This window comes from Borostomias antarcticus (assembly GCF_949987555.1).
Source record: "Borostomias antarcticus genome assembly, chromosome: 8".
Lineage (NCBI taxonomy): Eukaryota > Metazoa > Chordata > Actinopteri > Stomiiformes > Stomiidae > Borostomias > Borostomias antarcticus.
This window is the reverse complement of record NC_140241.1, coordinates 20,915,763-20,938,785: the sequence shown is the minus strand read 5'-3', so window position 1 is coordinate 20,938,785 and position 23,023 is coordinate 20,915,763. Positions and strand designations below refer to the sequence as shown.

Below are 23,023 nucleotides of genomic sequence, written 5' to 3'. Positions count from 1 at the left end.
TTTTACATGTTAGCTAGTACATGATGGGCAGCTCTAGCCAACAAACCGACTGTTTCAGATGCGGAGTGTGCGCAGCGATTAGCAATGCCCCAATCATCCAAGAGAGGGAGACAAGAACAAGGCCTTAAAATCCTGAGATAAACGTACCGTCTGTCATACATTCCCTATATAACATCACACCCCATTAAAAGGCGGTCTTTGCTGTGCTTTCCGCGTGTTAAGAGTCTGTGCTCAGAGGGGCGGGGTTAGGCCAACAGGGCGTGTTCCGTCATATGTTCTCCGCCTCTCTTGGAGGGCGCTCCCTGATGCTTTCTGGGAGTTCTCTGCGCGCGGTGGGCTTCCTCCGGATGCTGCGTCCGGAGGCGATGAGGTCAGCGTAGCCCTGGGAGTGGGAGAAGGCGTAGGCGGAGCGCCGGGAGCGCCGGCCTCGCTGGAACGCCGTCGGCTTCTTTTTCTCCTCCTCTTCCATCTCGTACTTCTTCCTGTTCCTCTGGACCTGGGGGTGGAGGTTTAAAACACGTGTGTGGGTATGTGGTTAAAAGGTTCAAGTCCCAATGATTGTCACACACCTGAGTGTGTGAAATTTGTTCTCCGCATTTGACCCATCCCCTGGGGGAGCGGTGAGCAGCAGTGGTGCCGCGCTTGGGAATCATTTGCTGATGTAGCCCCCCAATTCCAACCCTTGATGCTGAGTGCCAAGCAGGGAGGAAATGGATACCATTTTTTTTGTCTTTGGTATGACTCGGCCGGGGATCGAACTCACAACCTCCCAGTCCCAGGGCGGACACTCTAACCACAAGGCCACTGAGCTGGTCCTAACCCTAACCCTGGTACATGTATGGGTGTACAGGTATGGGTGTGTATGTACAGGTATGAGTGTGTATATGTACATGTATGGTTGTATGAGTATGTAATGAACATGTATGTGTGTATGGGTGTGTACTGTATATGTACAGGCATGGGGGTGAAGGTTTTAAAAGACTTGCAGATGGTTTATGGGTATGTATAGGAGTGGGTGTGCAGAACACACAGAGCCCTAACAAAGGGATAGTTAAACAGATGACGATTATTCTTATTATTAATAATAATAATAATAATAATAACAGTAATAACAACAACAATAATATTTGTTGTTGTTGTTGTTGTTAGGAGGAGGTAGATGCAGGTTCAGACTCACCTTGTCTCCCACAGACGGCCATATTGTTTTGTAGAGGAACTGGATGCAGATGACCGGGAGTAGGCTGATGCCCACTGTTAGAATGATGGTTAGCCACAGGTAGGGCTGTCTCAGGGCATTGGAGGCCACTCCTGGTGGGAAACAGTAGGAAAATGTGTTTTCAGACTGGAAGTTCATCTGAAGGGGGGAGGCGGCTGTAGCTCAGTTGGTAGAGCGGGTCGTTCAATGATCGAAGGGTCAGTGGTTCGAATCCTAGCTCCGACTGTCCACATGTCGAAGTGTCCTTGAGCAAGACACCTAACCCCAAATTGCTCCCAATGAGCAGGTTAGAACCTTGCATAGCAGCTACCGCCTTTGGTGTGTGAGTGTGTGTGAATGGGTGAATGAGAGGCCATTGTAAAGCGCTTTGAGTGCTGCTAAGGTGGAAAAGCGCTATATAAGTGCAGTCCATTTACCATCTATTACTGTCTTTATTGTCTGAGACCGATAGTATGTTTCCAGGAGAAGAGAGCAGAAAATCTGAAATGTTGTTTGCATTAAAGTAGGTCGAGTCATACAGTATGAATAGACAAACACTGTTAACCACAGACAATACAACAACAACAACAACAACACAATTCAGTACATGGAGATTACACTTACCAGTAAAGGTGAAAGCGGATGGGAAGATCACGTGAATTCCAGCACTGTGGATATCAAACATGATCCCAAAGTATATCGCTATGCTGCCAAGGACCGCAAAGCAGTTCACAAACGTCCAGTACGACGTATCCAGAGATATCTGTTGAGATCATAGGAGGCAGAGGAATAAGAGGAATACTCAACCTGTTGTTCACGGTCTCATTATTTTCTGGACAAAAGCCCGATGAACTGTCCTGACGAGAACGTGTTTTACATCCCATAATAATGCTGTATCTACCTGCAGGCTGACGGTGATGATGAGGGAGGAGGCGGTAACCACGGCGAAGGACTGGTAGTCGGAGGGAGCCTCCCCATCCTGGCCCATGGTCTGCAGGAAGGCTCCGTAGGGGATGAAGAAGATGATGAGTGAGGTGAAGATCCCATGGAACAGACTGACGAAGAAGTTCTTGTAGTTGAAGAGCGCCCCCTGCTGGCCCGGAAGATAGAGCTTGGGGAACTTCAGGCTGAGTTTGTCGTTCACATCCTTGAAGGAAGAGGATATGGTAAAGTCAATATTAGACGTCATCACGGTGAGTTGGCAGTGCCATTGATTGAGCAATCGTCCGGCGTTTGATGTTTATTCCTGGAACTTGCTGAGTCGGTCTTTTTTTGTTAGTTTTTTTTATTGGGAAAATATAGGCAATGTTACAAACATCACAGCACTTTACAAATATTACATTTCCAGCCACTGTAAGAACAAGAAACATTTAAGTTTGTGCCTGATTACCTTTTTATATAATCACGTATTACCAAGTAGTATAGAAATACTACAGGACATTAATTAACGCTGAGTCGGACTTACCTGGTCCAACAGACCAACCAAGAGGACAGGCAGACTGCTGTAGCACACGTTGTAAAGGGTAATGAACCAGTCTTCATAAGCAACCTGGGGAGTTGACGAGAGAACAAAAAAGCATTATCACTCCGCTCATCAAATGGTAAATGTTAAATGGACTGCACTTATATAGCGCTTTTCCACCTTAGCAGCACTCAAAGCGCTTTACAATGGCCTCTCATTCATCCATTCACACACACATTCACACACCTATGGCGGTAGCTGCCATGCAAGGTGCTAACCTGCTCATTGGGAGCAATTTGGGGTTAGGTGTCTTGCTCAAGGACACTTCGACATGTGGACAGTCAGAGCTGGGATTCGAACCACTGACCCTTCGATCATTGAACGACCCACTCTACCAACTGAGCTACAGTCGCCCCACTGCATCAACACATGGAACTATAAAAACATATGTCCTACTGTAAGGCAAGGGAAGGCAAGTTTATTTGTATAGCACATTTCAGCAACAAGCCAATTCAAAGTGCTTTACATGAGACATTAAAAGCACCAAGACAAACTGCAAGAAAGACATAAAAGGTCATATAAAACGAAATGCAAAAAAAAGGAAATTTAAAACAAAATGCAGGAAAAATAAAATACAGGAATAAAAGTTATAGTGCAGTGTATGAATTAATAATTATTTGATTTCATAAAAAGCAGCAGCAAGAAGAAAATTATACGGCGAGAGTGAAAGATCTTTGTCGACATACATGTTGCATTCATTCCGGGGACAGGTTGAGTGTTAAGCTAATGGTAATGGCTTAAACTGCACTTATATAGCGCTTCTCTCACCCCTAAGGGACAAAGTGCTTTACAATGGCCTCTCATTCACCCATTCACACACACACACACACACACACACACACACACACACACGCGCGCACACACACACACACACACACACACACACACACACACACACACACACACACACACACACACACACACACACACGGCGCCAGCAGGCCATACAAGGTGCTAGTCTGCACACTGGGAGCTAATAGACAGGTGCCCCGTGAATAAAAGACAAACAGCTTGAGATGGTATCTCCTCCAGCACCTCCAGAGAGAAAACCTCACCTGGGAGGAGTATCCGCTGAAGAAGGAGTACCAGAAGTGGACCAGGGTGAAGGCGAAGTTCTTGTAGAAGAAGTAGCGGAGGAACTTGCACATGCGGATGTAGGACCAGCGTCCGTGGACCAGCAGGAGGCGCTCCAGGTAGGCGAACTGGGCGAAGGCGTAGTCGCTGGACATCACCGCCTGCATCCCCTCCTGACCGCTGATGCCCACACCGATGTCCGCAGCTGCAGGAGACAGCAGTTACATTACATTACATAACATTATATTACATAACATTATATTACATTAGTCATTTAGCTGACGCTTTTATCCAAAGCGGCTAACAATAATTGCATTTAATGTAGGAAAAGCCAATGTTCTACTACTTGCCAGAACTCACAAGTGCATCTCCTTTCTAAAACAAATGACTAAGAGCATAATCTAGTGAAGGCAAAGTGCAAGAATAGCAATCTAAAATACAATAGGTAGGTACAATAGGGGGGTTAAGTGTTATTCTTTGTAGTTACAGTAGTTACCTCCATGTGTCAATCACTCCAATTACTACGGTACATATAAACCATAAAGTATATATAATGTTGTATTTTTATTTTTACTCTTGATCATGTTGACGTCGTTGGCTCCGTCCCCGATGGACAGGGTGACCGCCTTCTTGTACTTCTTCACCAGGCTGACCACGTTGGCCTTCTGCTTGGGCGTGACGCGGCAGCAGATGACCGCCTCGCACTCGCACGCCATGTCCACGAAGTCCACCTGGCGCATCTCCTTCTCCCAGTCGTCGATGGGCTGGCCGTCCTGGGGGTTGGAGGACGGCGGCCTCTTGCCCAGCCGGCGCAGCCGCAGGCGACGGCGTTTCTTCTTCTTCTCGTACAGGATCTCGTTCTGGGAGGGAACAGGCAGGCCTCAGACATCTCAGTGAAGAGCTAGTCAGTACGTGTAATGAAGCCTCTGTTTGTTTGTGTGTGTGTATTTGTCTGTTGTTTGTCTATGTTTTTGTTGTCTGTCTGTTTTTGTTGTCCGTCTGTCTGTTTTTGTTGTCCGTCTGTCTGTTTTTGTTGTCCGTCTGTCTGTTTTTGTTGTCCGTCTGTCTGTTTTTGTTGTCCGTCTGTCTGTTTTTGTTGTCCGTCTGTCTGTTTTTGTTGTCTGTCTGTCTGTTTTTGTTGTCTGTCTGTCTGTTTTTGTTGTCTGTCTGTCTGTTTTTGTTGTCTGTCTGTTTCTGTTGTCTGTTTTTGTTGTCTGTCTGTCTGCTTGCTTGCTTGCTTGTTTGTCTGTTTGTTTGTCTGTTTTCGTCCGTCCGTCCGTCCGTCCGTGTTTGTGTTTGCTTGCTTGCTTGCTTGCATGCGGAACACTCACCAGCCAGCCTCCAGTGATGATCAGCGCGTTCTTGCCGGGTTCGGGGAAGAAAGGCTCCTGGACCGTCTTCCGGTTGCGGCCGAAACCGGATGTTACGATCCTGCGGTTGGCCTGGCGCGTTCCCAGCTTCACACTGTCACACAGAACAACCATCAGAACCACCAACAGAACCACCATCAGAACCACCAACAGAACCGCCATCAGAACCGCCATCAGAACCGCCATCAGAACCTCCATCAGAACCGCCATCAGAACCGCCAACAGAACCACCAACAGATCCGCCAACAGAACCACCAACAGAACCGCCATCAGAACTGACATCAGAACCACCAACAGAACCCCCATCAGATTGGCCATGAGGGCCAGATGACCCAGGTACACTCATTCACAAACCCTACAAGCTCTGTGAAACTCAAACATGAGTCAAACCTACTTGACATCCTCTCCGTAGTGGATCTGCATGTCATCGGTGAGCAGCTCACAGGAATAGCCGATGTTCTCAGCAGTTTCTACGTGAAGAAAATTATTGGTTTATTATTGAGGACACTATTTTTTTCACCAGTCCAGACGTCATTAAAATCAGCAGTGACGTGGTTAGCAATTCAAGATAAGGTGTTCTCGATCTTTATCAACAGTAAACAAAGTCAAGAGAGCCGATTATAGTTCCCTATTCTATTCATGTATAGTAACAGAGATTATAATTCCAGACTTGTGGCCATGGAGACATACCTTTCTTATCACCCGTCAGGACCCAGATCTTGATGTCTGCCTTGGCCAGCTTGGCGATGGTCTCAGGAACTCCATCTTGCAGCTTGTCCTCAATGGCCGTGGCTCCGATCAGCTGCAGAAGGACACAGACAAACAAGGGCTGGATAATTTTCCGACCAGGAGGGGCGGCTGTAGCTCAGTTGGTAGAGCGAGTCGTTCAGTGATCGAAGGGTCAGTGGTTCGAATCCCAGCTCCGACTGTCCACATGTCGAAGTGTCCTTGAGCAAGACACCTAACCCCAAATTGCTCCCAATGAGCAGGTTAGCACCTTGCATGGCAGCTACCGCCATTGGTGTGTGAATGTGTGTGTGAATGGGTGAATGAGAGGCCATTGTAAAGCGCATTGAGTGCCGCTAAGGTGGAAAAGCGCTATATAAGTGCATTCCATTTATCATTTATTATTCAAGCAGAGTGGATGACGAAAAGGACGAAGGAGCGAAAGAAGGAACACGCTAATTACTGCTGAGTCATGTGATCCTGTCATCGGGAGAAAAGGGTCTCACCATCAGGTTGTTTTCTATCTGTTCATAAACTTGGTCCAGGGCTGCCTCTCGGTCGCCCATGGAGACGCTGGCCTCCTTGTGCTTTCTCTCCCACGACTTGAACTCGGCGTTGCTGATGTCCTTGTAGCACAGGCACAGAGTCCGCAAGGTCTCGTTCGCAAAGACCTACAGCGGAGGGGGGGTTAGGGTTTGGGTCACTACACAAGGAAATACGTACCGTGTGTGTCTGTTTGTAAACGCCAAATAGGGAAACTGTCCCTAGTCCTGTCCGTTCTCTCAGAGTGGACGTCGGTAGCTGACTTACGTCCAGAGAGGTCTGAGTGTCCTCCCTGTATCTGGAGCTGGGGTGAAGACGCTCATAGATGACCGTGTCGGCACCCTTGCAGTACAGACGGATGCGTCCGTCGGGGAACCTCACTGTGGGCGGGAGAGAAGGCGCGGGGTGTTACCCAAAAGCGTGAGCGCCGACGGCGCCAGAGAACAAGGCAGGCACTAGGACCTGACGACGAGAATTCAAGAAACGCCTGGGGGTGAAAAACGGTAGGTTAGAGAAGCACTCACAGATGATGGACATGCGCTTGCGGTCGCTGTTGAAGTCCAGCAGAGCCAGCATCTCGTAGGTGTTGGTCTCCTCCATCTCGCTGATGGTGATGGTGTCCTGGGTGCGGGACAGGAACACGAAGCCGAAGTTCCTGGCGGCGGTCACAAGGGCGCCCTCGTCTGGCGAGGCAGCCTGGTACACCAGCTCATCTGAGGATGTACAGGTGAACCAAATAAAATATGACCTGACATAACTACAACATCTGAGGGTACTTTATAAGTATAAATATATTTCAGTTTGAGAAAATGTATAATGAATAAGTAGACTTTATGAAGATGTCAGGTAATAGTTTTACCAACTTAATAGTGAATTATTAGGTAGACTATGGCTTTTGATTTTTTGTTTTGTTTGTTTAATTCTCATATGTTAATTAAATAATGGTTATTAAGTATCTGTAGTTGACAGACCATCTATTTCTATGGTTGATGTTTTGAGTAAGGGGCAGGCAAAATATGATTTTTGTTCTTCCTGCTCCTTTTCGATCATGAAATATGTAAACTGAGTTGAGTTTTCATCATGATCATCAATTTGTTTTTCTTGTCTGGAGTTTTGCATTAACATGAGTGAAACAAATAAAAATGAATGAATGAATAAATGAATGAATGAATGAATGAATGGAGGAGGAGTCAGGTGGGGGTTCTGGGCGGGGCCTTGCTCACCTTCTTTCTGCTCCACCATGACCGTGTGGCAGAGAGACAGCAGCTTGAAGAACTCCAGTGCCTCCTTGTCCTTCCTGGATTTGATGCAGGACACGAGTGAATGGTCGAAAAACTGGAATTTCCTGTCCGCATACTTGTTCCAGTTGAAGTCGACAGGCTACAAAACAACGATCGACAGAGGAAAACACCTGTCATGCTCGCGTCACGGACCCAAGATCTCGGCCAAGGGCTGATTTGATGTTAGACACGTAGGATTGACAATACAATACAAATTACTCCGAGGACGCTCCGATGAACAGCAAACTTACCCTTCCCCGGTCTAGAGAAACGCCCTCAGCAGTGGTTGGGTTACCTGTCAGACGACAAGGTATCATGTTGTCGTGTCATGAAGTCAGCCCATACACTCTTTAGGTTAAAAGTCTCATACTAGGGAGACACACAGGACTAAGGACATCATTTAGGACACATACTTTCAACAAAACAGCCTATGAGCATTTAAATGGTAAATGGACTGCACTTATATAGAGCTTTTCCACCTTAGCAGCACTCAAAGCGCTTTACAATGGCCTCTCATTCACCCATTCACACACACATTCACACACCAATGGCAGTAGCTGCCATGCAAGGTGCTAACCTGCTCATTGGGAGCAATTTGGGGTTAGGTGTCTTGCTCAAGGACACTTCGACATGTGGACAGTTGGAGCTGGGATTCGAACCACTGACCCTTCGATCACTGAATGACCCGCTCTACCAACTGAGCTACAGCCGCCCCATTTACAACCTAATTTTAAAACTCAGTCCTACCGTAGGTGCGGCCTGCGATGGTACACTTCTTGAAGGCCATGATGTTCTGCGTGAGGGTGCCGGTCTTGTCTGAGAAGATGTACTCGATCTGGCCCAGCTGCTCGTTGAGGGTGGTGGTGCGAGCCTTGGCTGGTGTGTCCTTCTCAGCGTAGTACATCTGCAGGTCCCAGTTGATGAATTTGCTCTGGCCGAGTCGAATCACCTCCACACTGGAACCCCGAGCACAGGCATTTTACTTTATTGAGTTTAATTGAGCAGGGACAGTGCATACCAATCCACAGTGATAGACATGAAGCATGAATAAAAACTGTAAATATGCCAGCATTAACAGGGTTGCTAATTATCAGCGGCAGTCCCTGGGCTAGATGTTAAAGCCTGGTAAAAGACATAATATAGAAAGACATTTTAGAACTAATATAATACAAGTCACAAGGCACAAGTCAACTGAACTGCGCTCTTAAAAATCCATTCAGCCTGGTATAGAATGATGGTGGCTCCCCACTTCACCTCACAAAAAAGTACGATTTCACAAATGTAGTTAATGCTAATGTAAGCTAATACTTTTAAGTACATTTAAGTGTCTTTTAGGTACTTTTAAGTGTCTATGGCTGCGTTGCGAGTTTGCGACAAGCGGCATTCAAAACAGGTCCTCCGTGACGGCGAGTGACAGAAAGGACAACGGTAGGGAGTCGGTCTTTTTCTCCTCACCTGACGTAGAGGGAGATGGGCACCATGGTGTTGAGGACGATGATGTACCCCCAGAAGCTGAGGAAGCCGCGGTACGAGGCGGACTGGGACTTCCCATTGAACAGGTACCAGGCTTTGCTGCCGATCTCCTCGTACCAGAAGGTGTGTCCGATGGCGAGACCGGCCGCTACCAGGATCAGGACCACAAAGATCTGGGGGGGGAGTAGGGTTGGGGTGGGGGGGTTGGGGACAAGGAGATGGAGAGCATAAGGGAGGGAAATCAGTGAGGGATGGTACATACTAGGGCCGTGTCCGAATGTCCATACTATATGCTACGTATTATAATAGTACATACTAGGACTATCATATCAACAGAAGTACAAGGGGACCTTACAGTGTACACCATGTAGTTCATCAGCTCGTCGATCTTCGTCCTTTTGAACCTGGTCTTCCCACCGTTCCTCATAATTTTGGTATCGGCACCTACAACACCAAGTGTTTGATTACTAAACAACAACAACAAACAAAAAACTGTGACTTCATCCCTGCTCCTGGGGAAGTGTATGAATCTCTCCAGAGATGCAAGCAGGGGTGTAGAGGATCATAAACCCAACTAAACTTAGCTTACCCGCCTCTTTAAAATGAGGCTGAGAGTTGACTCAGCTATTCTCTGATCAGCTGTGTTAATCAATGAGGGAAAACAAGGTGGCTAAACTGCACGGGACTTACCACTACACCCCTGGATGCAAGACAATGTTTATTTGAGCTTTCAGTGCAAAGGGGGTGGAATTGGGACAAAACTGACTGTACTGTATACGTATGTACAGTACATACCAGCAAAAGACACAGTACATACCAACAAAGAAACGGTACATACCAGCAAAGACACAGTTGATACCAGCAAAGACACAGTACATACCAGCAAAGACACAGTACTGTACATACCAGCAAAGATACAGAATATACCAGCAAAGGCACGGTACATACCAGCAAAGACACTGTACATACCAGCAAAGACACGGTACATACCAGCAAAGACACGGTACATACCAGCAAAGACACAGTACATACCAGCTAAGACACAGCACATACCAGCAAAGACAGTACATACCAGCAAAGATGACCAGGCCGTGAGACTCATTGGTGTTGCGGATCTTGCAGCCTCTGAGGAGCATGTTGTCCAGGTCCAGGGGGAAGCGGTCCTTCCGCCAGCGCATGGTGCCGGTGAACTTGTCCAGACGGTTGTTGGGTTCTTCACAGATGATGGTGGCTGTGTGCGAGGAAGACATGAAATAATATAACATGCCGTTGCGCTCAGACTGGTGTGTAGTCCCGAAAATTGCAATCAGAATAAGGATGGACAGGGACCGCACTCAAAGAAATGTCGTGTATTTTTATTGACACAAAACGTTTTCGGCCATCCGGCCATCTTCCTATGCACACTGAAGAAGGCAGCACTCAAGACATTTCTTTGAGTGTGGTCCGCGTCTATCTTTATTCTGTGTGTGAGGAAGGGTACGGCGACAGCGGTCAGGTCAGTCTGGACATGCATGTGCCCCAATAACGACCAGGGACTGCTCCCTAACGCTGACATAATGGTTGATTTGTATCTCCAGACGTCATGAAGATGGAACTTATTCTAGTGACTTCCTCAAATCTAAGAGTTATCTAAGGTAGTTATCTAAGAGAGGGCAGCAGAGAACGGTTCCACCCAATCCTCTTCTTCCCTTTTGCTCACAGCGCTCGTCACACACAGTCAGACACGCGTTATTGAAAAGCATATCTGTTCCTCGAGATGTTACATTCGCACGTTTACCGTCAAAACGTGCCAGCTGGCTCTCTTCCTGCAGCCTCTCATCAGTCACTTTCAGGCCGAATTTGAACTTCAGATTGGTTTCCCTGTGAAGCGATAACGGAACATCCGTCAGTTGGGACATGTCAGTTCACACATACACTCGGGCCTAAGGGTAAAACAGACCATGTCGGTTCAGGTCGCTTTTGAAAAAGAGATTCTTTATCTCAATAAGCTTACCTCAGGTCACTTTTGAAAAAGAGATTCTTTATCTCAATAAGCTTACCTGGTTAAATAAAGGTCTAATAAATAATAAATAACATGTAGGGCCTACGTGTACAAGAAAACATGCTTAGAGGAAAGAGCGCAATGACAGTGTTTGATTAAGAAGTGTTTCTTATCTAATCTGAGTCTAAAAGCTGGACTAGATTGATTGTAACAGCACCAGCAACAACCACAGCACCCCCCCCCCTCCCCCTAATGTCCTTTCTCATCTTATCATGGAGCAATTATTAGCACACACATGAAACATGACAGCTCAAACAGAACGGTCGAGGGCAAACAAATTACCATTTAAAATATCTTACCCATCAAGCTCAGCAGTTTCTACATAACAAAGGCTGTTGGGGTTGGAACTTGACAACAACAGAATGTCGGCCTAAATGAAAGTGAACGCAAATAAAACGTTACAATGATGAACTGCATTCGAATGAGTGTTCTGGAGGAGTTGCAGTAATGAGAAGTATGTAAGGATGTACATTGCGCCTGCAAACTGATAAATAGTCTTACCGGGATGAAATCGTTTGTTTTCAGACGAACTACGTCCCCCACGTGAACTTCGCTCCACTTTGACTCTTGAAACCTGGTTTGGAAAACAGACGATATAAGCTTGTGTTGCACTTTGTGACGGACAGGAACCGAGCCTGTGGCGGAGCCCAAATGAGCAACCTTGAACACTTCTTAGTACGGATGTGAACACTTCTTAGTACGGATGTGAACACTTCTTAGTACGGATGTGAACACTTCTTAGTACGGATGTGAACACTTCTTAGTACGGATGTGAACACTTCTTAGTACGGATGTGAACACTTAGTACGGATGTGAACACTTAGTACGGATGTGAACACTTAGTACGGATGTGAACACTTAGTACGGATGTGAACACTTTAGTACAGATGTGAACACTTCTTAGTATGGATGTGAACACTTCTTAGTATGGATGTGTGCGAGGGGAAATTGTTGTGTTACAGCAGACAGGACAACAAAAAGGCACAACCACGGACTAATTTACAGAAGGTAATTAATTTACACTGGCTACTAATTTACATTAGGATGACCCATTATGATAATGACCTGCCATCCTGGAGAACCTCACACTTCCTGTTGTTGATCTCCTTGTCCATCCGATGGCGAGCCTGTGAGAAGGGGAGGGTCAGGAGGAGCGTGAGCACAACATCAGGAAGTTTCACCACTATTAGTAAGTAAGTAAGTAAATAAGTAAATAAGTAAGTAAGTAAGTAAGTAAGTAAGTAAGTAAGTAAGTAAGTAAGTAAGTAAGTAAGTAACTAACTAACTAACTAACTAACTAACTAACTAAATAAATAAATAAGTAAAAGTTTATTTGCATAGCACCCCCCTCAGCACGAATGCACAGAGTGCTTCACATCAGGTGCAGGTAAAAAAAAAAAAGTGCATAGTAAAATAAATAACACAACACAGTAAAATGAGAAAGTATACAACAAGTGGCCAATTTCAAAGGCCCCTATTAATACAATAAAACAAAGAAAGACCCAGCAGGACCTACAAGTATGACATCAGCAGCACGGATCAAACTATTTCGTTATACAGGGCTCATCACCAAACAACCCCAGTGCATCGGAGTTGTTTCATGTGGATCCTACGAGAGAGCACCGTCTGTGGATCGGGTAACGACGCTATGCGAGTGTAAAGTTGCGTTCACGTGGCGTCAGAATAATCTGAAAAATGGGTCGCCGACTGGGAAAAATCCTGTGAATGCCCCCTTAAGTCGGAACAATAACTCAAAGTCATAGAAAATATTTTGCCTACCTGTGACGTCATACACACATGGCGGATGAAAGTGAATGTTTGGTGTGACATAACTGTGTTTGAGAGTGCCGTCTAGTACATTACATTTGGTTGATGGTAAGAGACGTTTTATCGGTTTATTTATGCTTGTATTTACAACTGTTTGTTTTTAAATTGATTTGTACTAGATGTATTTTATTGTATGTATTGTATTTTATTGTATGTATTGTATTTTATTTTACTGTATGTTTGGGGACTGTGGATGCAAATGAGCTAATAGCCAAATCCGGCATATTTACATGTTTGTTCATATATAGAGCTCTCTGTGCATGTAAACTAGTCCATTAATGTGCATTGTCCCAAAGAAATAAACAAATAAACAATAAACAATCAATTCACATATTGCACATCAATCTTTTGCTCACATGTAATTTGTATGGCAAGCCATAGGCTATGGTGTTATGATGTGACATCAGAGCAGCGGGATGCTGCGATTGGCCAGAGCGAACGTGACTCACCAGGTCGTCCACCAGGTCTTTGATGGCGGTGATTCCCAGAACCAGGACCAGCGGCACCAATGTGGTGTACCAAGGCAGCGTGGTGATTTCTGGAATGATCTGATGATTAAAGAGATTTATTTTTTTTAAGATAAGAATGTTCATACAGAAACCATACAACCTATACTTTTATTACAGACCATATCATGTGATGTAACAGTGTGCTGTCTATTTGGATCAGTCAGGGTCTGCTGATCTCTCTTGCAGTGCAGTGTGCAGTGGCCCTGTTGTGTCGTGGCTTTAGACCACTACTTAAATACTATGAAAATATTTTAAACCTGCCGTGTCACATCAGTGGGGTTGAGTCTGACTTCATTTAGACTTGGTTTTATAATCCGTTTTGAACGATCAGATTCAAAGTGGACAGCGCTAAATGCAACGTTTTGTGAAACGTTTCCTCAAACCACATGCCAAGGTGGTCTGGGACGCATTTGACCACATATCTTTAGTAGTCTAAACGCTAATGTGTCCTGATGCGTCCCCGACAAAGACGTAACAGGAAAACTCGTCATCAATAATTTATCTCCTTTTTCATCTTAGCCTGCACTCATTTGCAAGTCGCAAATGACCAATCAAAACATTTGGAATAGTCCTAATATGTAAATTAGTTCTTCAAACATCTGCGGTGAACCGACTGATTTGTTTACATGGAACAGCTGTGCGACACGCACGCAGGCAAAAGTGAGTTACTATGGTTACTATACACAAACACAAGTGGTCAGCTGGACACATTTGGAGACACACGGTAGACACAGGTGTAAACGATGATGTGTCTCGCTGTCCACTCGTGATCTGATCGTCCAAAACGCATTTAAAAACCCTGTCTAAACAGGGTCTTTGAGGCACAGTGGTCATCGTTTAAAAGCATTGTGTGGAGAATCAGTGAGAGATTGAAGCCTGGTTCTGGTGAGCGGTAATAAGTAATAAGAGACTATTGTGTGAAGGCATGGACTTACCTGTAAGATGAGCAAGACCAGGAAGTATAGGTTGGCTACTCTTTTGAACTGCTCAAACAGATTCAGGGGTATGAATGTGAGAGCATTGTACTTGTACGTCTTGATCGCGTTCCCCTAGGGACAAAAACAAGAACGCTGGGGTGAGAACAGCGCGACTCGCAGCTCGAGTTCACTCAAATAGGACGGACATTTCTTGTAATGAGTTTCGTTCTGAGATGCGGGGATGCAGAGGAGTGTGCTGGAATGAATGGTAAATGGACTGCACTTATATAGCGCTTTTCCACCTTAGCGGCACTAAAAGCGCTTTACAATGGCCTCTCATTCACCCATTCACACACACTCAAACACCAATGGCGGTAGCTGCCATGCAAGGTGCTAACCTGCTCATTGGGAGCAATTTGGGGTTAGGTGTCTTGCTCAAGGACACTTCGACATGTGGATAGTCGGAGCTGGGATTCGAACTACTGACCCTTCGATCACTGAACGACCCACTCTTCCAACTGAGCTACAGCCGCCCCACAAACTCCCCACAGGGTGCCCCACACACTGTAGGACGGTACAGGGCAACGCCTGCCAGGCTAATGGAACATGTCAAATATGTGAAAAACAAATTAAATGCTTAAAAAGGACATAAAGCCCAAAATAAGGTTTGTCTGACCCTTAAAGAGTCCAATGCCAAATGGACAACCTGCCCCATGTTCCTTGCACCAAAGTAACTAATAACTAATAGTGCATTGTGTTGCCTCTGCGTATGAAATGCGCTATATAAATAAAGTTTGATTTGATTTGATAATAGTATTCTTATTTCAACCCAGGTCAGGCTTGTAGACAGGGTGGCCACCATCACAGCTTCAGAATGTTTGAGGCAGCTGTTCAGAAGTGATATGCAGTAGTTTCCTTGTCTCACTATTCTTGTCTTATTGCACTAGGTGTGGCTCAACACACTTTCCATGTAGCCTAAGATGTTGGTCAGAGCCTCTCTTCCTCAGTACCCTCTTCCTCCCTCGGTCTCTCTCTCTCTCTCCCTCTTTCTCTCCTCAATACCACCTCCCTCTCTCTCCCTCTCTCTCCTCAATACCCTCTCCCTCCCTCTCTCTCTCCTCAATATCCTCTCCCTCTCTCTCTCCCTCCCTCGGTCTCTCTCTCTCTCCTCAGTACCCTCTCCCTCCCTCCCTCCCTCCCTCTCTCCTCCGTACCCTCCCTCTCCCTCCCTCTCTCCCTCCCTCTCCCCCCCTCCCTTTCTCTCTCTCCCTCCCTCCAGAACTTTCCATGCTGCTGGCCGATGATTATTTGCATAAACCCCAAACACGGACACCCTTCTTCAAGGAGGGGGGGGGGGGGGGGGGGGGGGAGTTGCACGTGTTAACTCAATAGAGATCTTTATCCTGGCTTCGCCACACCCAATCTGCAAAGATGTGGAGGGTCTGGAAATGCAGAATTTGTTTTTTGGCTTTCCAGGGAAAACAAATTCTCGCAGAGAAAATGCCTCTGGACACAATCTGGACAGACCTACAACCAATCAGAGCAACGAGACGTGGGTCAGTCTTCCTATCGTCCTATCAAGCGGTTACAGTCGTTTTAACAAACCCGTCCCATCTTAAATAAACGGTTGTGATTGGCCCGACCAATATCGGGTCGAGTGGGACTCAGTGTGAACGGTCAAACTTCATCTAGACACCACGAGCATGTCAATATGACTTTATGACCGAGCACTAGGCCATAGCCAACATCACAACATCAAACTGCAACTGCCTGCTGGTGCTGGCTTCCTCGCCGATGGTGATCTTGCTAGTGCTAGTGCTAGCTCCGATAGCCTCTGGAGCACTTCTGCATTCGATTGCACCTGCTGGGGTGTCATTTCGAGTGGTAGCTTCTTCATTAGCATTGCCAGTTTTATTTTTTTTTATGAAGTGGTTAATTGTTTTTATAGCTCTTTTCGCTATTGTGAAGAAAAAAAAAAAGTATATATATATATATATTTTTTTTTAGCAGAGTTGGGCTGTCCAATCAGGGGGGGGCAAGTGCCCGCCCTATAAAATCGCCCATGACCTCACGTGATCAGACTGGCCACGCCAGGCTAACAAGTCACAGCAACAAACCCAATTATTTTCTCACCCTTAATGAAGAAGATGACTTATTGAAGCTACCATGGTACATAATGTTCAGTGGCCTTAGGTAGACAAACAGTCTTTGTCCACTTTAAATGTTACAGCAGAGGTTGTGTTAAGTGCATCTAACCAGAGCAGGAGAGGGTGGAGGGGTGTGGCTTCAGCAGGACAAATGGGTTTCAGGGGAGTGGCCAGCAAACAGGTCATCTCCTGTGTCACAGTCTCAACCCTAGCCAGTCAGGCACTCACCTACAACTACCCGGGAGACAGTTTAAAGGTAAATTTAAAGCCTCATTTAGATACTGAATAAGTGTAATTAACAAGATATATGGAAAATGTCATTTTGTCACCATGCTACATGAATTTAATTAAACAAATTAAACAAATTTAATTAATTGTAGCTGTAGAACTTTGAGTTTTGCCCAAGATTCCATGATGTCAATTCAGGTATTCTGAAAATTCCACTAGAATCTTAGTGATTTTGAGTTTACAAAATCAAATTAAAAACGTGACAAACTGTCAACTGGCATTTTATATTGAAAACTGTTGCCTACTGTCACTCATTATGAACATTAGAGTATCACATTACTGAATGTCAATAGCCGTGACCTAAAAGTCCAGTTTTTGTTGTCGTTTGTTTTTAATACCCTGCATTTAGGAAGCAGGGAAAGAGGTAGGAAGCAGAGAAGAAGTCATCGATAGCCATCTGAACTCTGTCCCACAATGCAACGCTCCAGTACAGGTCACCTCACCTGGGGTATCAAGTTACACCTCTCAGCAACTCAACACAGACCTGTCAGTCCCCAGTGCAACGCTGGCGTTGGGGTCACTGCGCTCATTTAACATGGCTGAGCTGTGTCACTGTCACCAGGTCCCATGAATGACTGAGCAGACTGTTAGTCTAGACTAGGCTAGTCTATAACCCCAATCTGTCTAGTCAGATTGGGAGTATAGGGGGAAAAACATCTACATAAACACAACTGATCTTCTTTAAATACTACATACTGTACAGTAGGTCTGTATATAGACAGCGACATTTCAATCTATTTTCCAGTTTCTAATGTGTCACCGTGAGAACTTTGAACCAGGACAGGACTGTTTAAGAATAAGACTGTTTAAGGCTAAACAATCGCATTGGAGGGTACGGTTTCCACCAGAGAACCTCCAGAATAATGTGACTCTTCTACTAGAACCTTTTAGTATAACACAGCTCTTTGTGACGCTGTCAGTAGATATCTGGTTTCGGTTTCTCTCCTGACAAAAGCTCCGCGCCGGCTCCACAGCCCCGCCGACCACAAGGGAGGACTGGACAGGACTGGACTGCTGCTACTTACTGAATACTTGCTCTTCTTAAAACACAGGAAGGCTTTCTTCTGAAACTCGGGCAGGTTGCAGAAGCCCCGGTCATTGGCTTTGACCAACCAGCCGGCCTCTGAAAGCAAGTAGGGAGAGCACGGTCAAACACCAGTACGCTTCACAGAAGTGTTCTGTCAGAATGACAAATCTGCTCTCCTCTTTATGCATTTATTTACTTAACTACTCAATATTCAAGACGTTTTTGTGCATGTGTAGAGAGAAGATAATGAGAGCTACAAGACAAAATGGCCACCTCCAGGAGGGCAACAGAGGAAAATACTGAAATACAACGATCTCAAACTCTGGTTCTGGAGATTAACCGGGTGTGTAGCCCCTCCGGCCAGAGATCCAGTCTAGTCCCGCTCGTTATCTGGGCCGTTTGGCCCCGGATCCGACTCACCGCTGGGCCTGGGCTCCGCCTCCTGATCGGCCCTCGGCGGCCCCTCGTCCGAGCCCGGCTCCAGCTCATCGTCCGTCTCGTCGTCGCTGTAGGGCATGACCTCGTCGTCCGGCCCCAGGGAACCCTGGGAGTCCGCTCGCCTGCGGCTCATGGCGACGCGTCGGGCGGTCACTGAAGGATGGGGGGACAAGGGGGGGGGGGGGGGGGGAAGGATGGAGGGTCGGGGGGGGTGGATGGACAGGAGGGGGAGAGAGGGGAGGATGGATGGATAGGGGGAGAGAGGGAAGGAAGGATGGAGCGGGGAGGAGAGAGGGGAAGATGGATGGACAGGGGGGAGGAGAGAGGGAAGGATGGAGCAGGGGAGGAGAGAGGGAAGGATGGATGGATGAGGAGGAGAGAGGGAAGGGTGGGTGGACAGGGGGGAGGAGAGAGAGAAGGATGGATGGTCAGGGGGAGAGAGGAGAGAGAGACGGAAGGAAGGATGGATGGGGAGAGAGGGAAGGATGGATGGTCAGGGGGAGAGAGGAGAGACGGAAGGAAGGATGGAGGGGGGGAGAGAGGGAAGGATGGATGGTCAGGGGGAGAGAGCAGAATTACGTCAGTTTCATGAGAGGAAGCCAGCTGAGCTGCTTGAGAAAAGATACCACTTTTTTAGCCCAGGTGTAGTAGGCTACAGGCAGCACACAAACAGGGTTTTTCCTGCATAGAGGATTTTTTGGCACCCCCCAAAGAGATTTTAGCCAGAGCCAATGGAAAATCACCAGGGCCAAAATGCTCAAAATTGAGAACAAAAATAGTAATTCAAATCCTCTCCAAATGTGTTTGATAGCTTGTTTCAAGTGCAGCCCATCCCTCTTTCTTGCATTGTCCATGGTTTGGACCACTAGTAATCGAGATCATTAATAGTCAGGTTATCAGTATCTTAAATGTTTTGTCTTCATATCCATTTTGTGTCATGTCGGGAGATTTACCGTGATTGTGAAAAGGGAGCTCAGTCAGAACGACAGTGAAGAATACAGGCCTATATATGCTGGTAGGCTACTCGGCATAAAACAGGTTTCCCCAAAAATTGTGTGCGCATCACTCCCAAAGACACATTCTGAGCCAGGAAAAACCCTGACAAATGAGCAAAAGGAATGAGAATTAATAGCAAGAAACCCAATTTCAAACCCTACTCTCCATTCTACATGACTGGCCTACATCCAGTGTGTAAATAGTTTAGACTACATTGGTTCCACCTGTTCAATAATGATCAGGCCCAACATAATTTAACTCCAGGTGGATTTCCTGTCTCCACACCCCTGCGCTTTCTGGATAAGAGGCAAATATGTGAAGAATGTAGCCACTGTCTTCCTGGTTAGCATCACTAGTACTATCATCATCATCTATTGTTTGGCTCTCTACAGTCACTGGACTACAAGACCACAGCTTCTGCGCGCACGTGCACACACACGCACACACACACGCACACACACACGCACGCACGCACACACACACACCAAACTACACACATCATCGGCATGAGAAATACAAGTCACATTTCTGCCATCATTCAGATTTAAGAAAAGTGATGAAATACTGCACCTGACCTATGAGCTACATCCTTATCAGAAGATCTCCAACTCCGTCACTATAGTCTACTGATAAACAGCAACAGTACTGTGATTGACTACAAAAGCTTAGAAAAATCAAACCAATGGTCAAGCAACAAACATAGTGAGCCTGTCCAGTAGGCCCCTCCCAGTAGGCCTCTTGGCACAACTCTGGCTAGGAGTTAACGCTTGAGGAAGCATGGGAAGCATTAGGCCATTTTATATGATACCATTTACCACAAAACAGGAACAGGAAGGAGTTCAAAAGCCCAAAACATAATGAGGTCATCACGTGGCCAGAATGTATAACATACCTATCTGACATATCTTTTAGAGCACAGCTTAAAACTCACCTCTTTGTCACAGACGATCTATAATTTATGTCCATGTCTTGTGTCTTAAATGTAGTTTCATTTTGTGTCTCTGCAGTCCTTTGTTTTTGTTTGTCTCTTTTTGTACCCGGGCTGCACCCCGGGCTGATGTAACAGTTGGTTGGGGGGCGCATTATAAATAAAAAATAACATAACATAACCTGCTTTAAATAAGCTGACAGATCTCAGCTATGTGAAAAAATAACCACTGGAAAATGGTTGATGACAGATTAAGAGCGGCTCTTGGGAGAGTTGAGCAGCCCCAACCCTAGCTGAAAACACTGTGAGGGGAGGACTCACACACCTCAAAATGTTTCAAAGAAAACTCCTTGGATAGAGACTTAGACATTTTTGTAGCCTAAATGTTTAATTTTCAATGCTCATGGTGAAATACAAGTGCTCAAGTGCTCAAAAAGAAAAAGTGCTGACAAACGTTTCAGTCGTGTGACCATCATCAAGTATTCTTTTTGAGCACTTGAGCACTTGTATTTCACCAAAAAATAATTTAAAATAAAATTAAATATTGAAAAATGTTTCTACATCTCTATCCAAGGAGTTTTCTTCGAAACATTTTGAGGTGTGAGAGTCCTCCCCTACTTTAATCTTTTGATCTTCATTAAGACTAGCGCACCCTCTACCAACGACTCAAAGAAAGACCAAGAAAGGCGCAACAGTCCACCCGTCTTTTTTGTTTATTCCACGTTCACACACACACACACCTACACGAGAGCTACTTGCCGGTGTCACACACCCTTGTTTACTTAAGACAGTCAGAGAGCACTGTAGCTTTACTGAATATAAAAAGCTCCCCCACTTTAATGTTGGACTGATGATAACATTGACTTAGGAATGCTGGAACAGGAACTGAACCAACAGAGGTCTGGCTCTCTCCAGCCTACCAGCACTCACACACCACTGATAAGATTTCACATGGGAATTATTCTTTGATTTTCAATTGGATTTACGGATACCCAGGGATTGGTGTGGAATAGGTTAAGTGGTCTTACAAAACCCCTGCTTGCACCAATTCACCTCTTTTTGAGTAGATGAGAGAACACATGGCCCCCTACAGGGGAGGCGGAAAACTATTCTCATTACATCACTCATGTTCAGAGACGATTGTGTTTAGAGGTGCTTTATCCAGGCATGTGTAGTCGGGAGATAACCCCATGAGGTGTGTGAGTGTGATACAGTAATTATGCTTGGAAAAGCCTAGGACTATTCCGTTTATATGTTTGACACGTGAATGTTGTGTTTTTGGCAGAGCTCTCTCAGTGAGGAATGTGATTCTCCCAGTGTAGATAAGGATGATTTCATCCTGCAGGCCTTCACAATAACAAAGCATCAGGGCGAAGAATCCACTGGGTAATTCAAAGACTGAATGTGAACAACAACTGAAATATCAACAGTGCCCCATTCCAGAGGCGGACTGGCCATCGGGAGCACTGGGAATTTTCCCGGTGGCCTGGCGCGCCAACTGGCCTGGCCCGCGGTGAATGGCCTGCCCCCCCCCGTCAACAAATCGCGCAGCAACCCCCCCCCCATCAGCAAGTCACGCAGCACCCGCCTCCCGTCAACAAGTCGCGCAGGTGTTCTATCTCACCGCGTCGGCTCGGCTCGTGGCCTGACTGGGGCTACATTTTCCGGCAGGAAATATTCACCCAGTCCGGCCCTGACCCATGCACTCTGGGAAAAATCACCTTGGAGGAGGGTGGAGCAAAGGACAATCGGGTACCGTAGCATCCAATAGGCTGACGGTGCCACGCCCGCTACAGAGTGGCTGTTTTGTGTTCAACAGGAACACACACCAAGGTGCTTTTCTAAACTGCTGCTAGGTCGAACGGTCTTTAGCAAACAGGTTTTCCGTGTCTGGCTCGAGGCACTGCCATAGCAACGCGGAAAATAAGTGTGTGTGTGGGGGGGTGGGGTGGGACAGCATTCAGATCACCTTCACGCATACCTGCCTGGCTTGTAACCCGAGCCGGAGGATTCGCAACGGCCTTTCAACGCCATCTCAATTTTTAATATCGCCCCGAACGCGCTCGGGAGGAACGCGACACACGTGTCATCATGGGTCTATTACATGCACATGCTTTTTAGACTGGACGGCATTCATTTCTGCGAACCATATTTCCAGAAAGTATACTTGAGATTTAGCACTGCTCCTTCAATCTTCAGGAAGTCCCCGCCCCATCATTGCCTGTTCCAGTAAACACAACATATTAGCCTTCTGTCACTCCAGTTCTGAGGTCCCTACACAGGCTTCCTGTCTGTCAAATAATTGACTTTAAAATACCGCTGTTGGTTTATAAAGCACTGAATGGTTTAGGGCCAAAATATATTTCTGATCTGCTGCTACGTTATGAACCATCCAGACCTCTCAGGTCGTCTGGCACAGGCCTGCTTTCTGTCCCCAGAGTTCAAACAAAACATGGAGAAGCAGCGTTCAGTTTTTATGCTCCACATATCTGGAACAAACTTCCAGAAAACTGCAGGTCTGCTGCAACTCTCAGTTCTTTGAAATCAAGACTGAAGACTTTTTTTTCTTTTTGCCGCTGCTTTATATTAATTCAAATAATTATTTATTCATACACTACACTGTAACTTTTATTCCTGTATTTTATTTTTCCTGCATTTTGTTTTAAATATCATTTTTTGCATTTCGTTTTATATGACCTTTTATGTGTTTCTTGCACTTTAT

At 46.0% G+C, this 23,023-nt stretch overlaps 1 protein-coding gene across 1 annotated transcript; it reads right to left on the bottom strand.

Moving 5' to 3' along the window:
• Positions 1-268: 268 nt before the first annotated feature.
• atp8b1 (ATPase phospholipid transporting 8B1) lies at positions 269-18,510 on the bottom strand (the record flags this gene model as incomplete). The annotated part of the gene is made up of 27 exons (XM_084442259.1): positions 269-496; positions 1,178-1,308; positions 1,820-1,958; positions 2,097-2,342; positions 2,661-2,744; positions 3,773-3,996; positions 4,366-4,651; positions 5,123-5,255; positions 5,556-5,631; positions 5,852-5,963; positions 6,394-6,558; positions 6,698-6,810; positions 6,955-7,143; positions 7,654-7,810; positions 7,962-8,005; positions 8,458-8,666; positions 9,166-9,356; positions 9,539-9,627; positions 10,256-10,414; positions 10,961-11,043; positions 11,524-11,594; positions 11,726-11,798; positions 12,290-12,351; positions 13,501-13,599; positions 14,496-14,609; positions 17,938-18,035; positions 18,360-18,510. 27 exons carry the CDS (start codon positions 18,508-18,510, stop codon positions 269-271), a joined length of 3,726 nt encoding a protein of 1,241 aa, XP_084298385.1.
• Between the last annotated feature and the right edge of the window lie 4,513 nt (positions 18,511-23,023).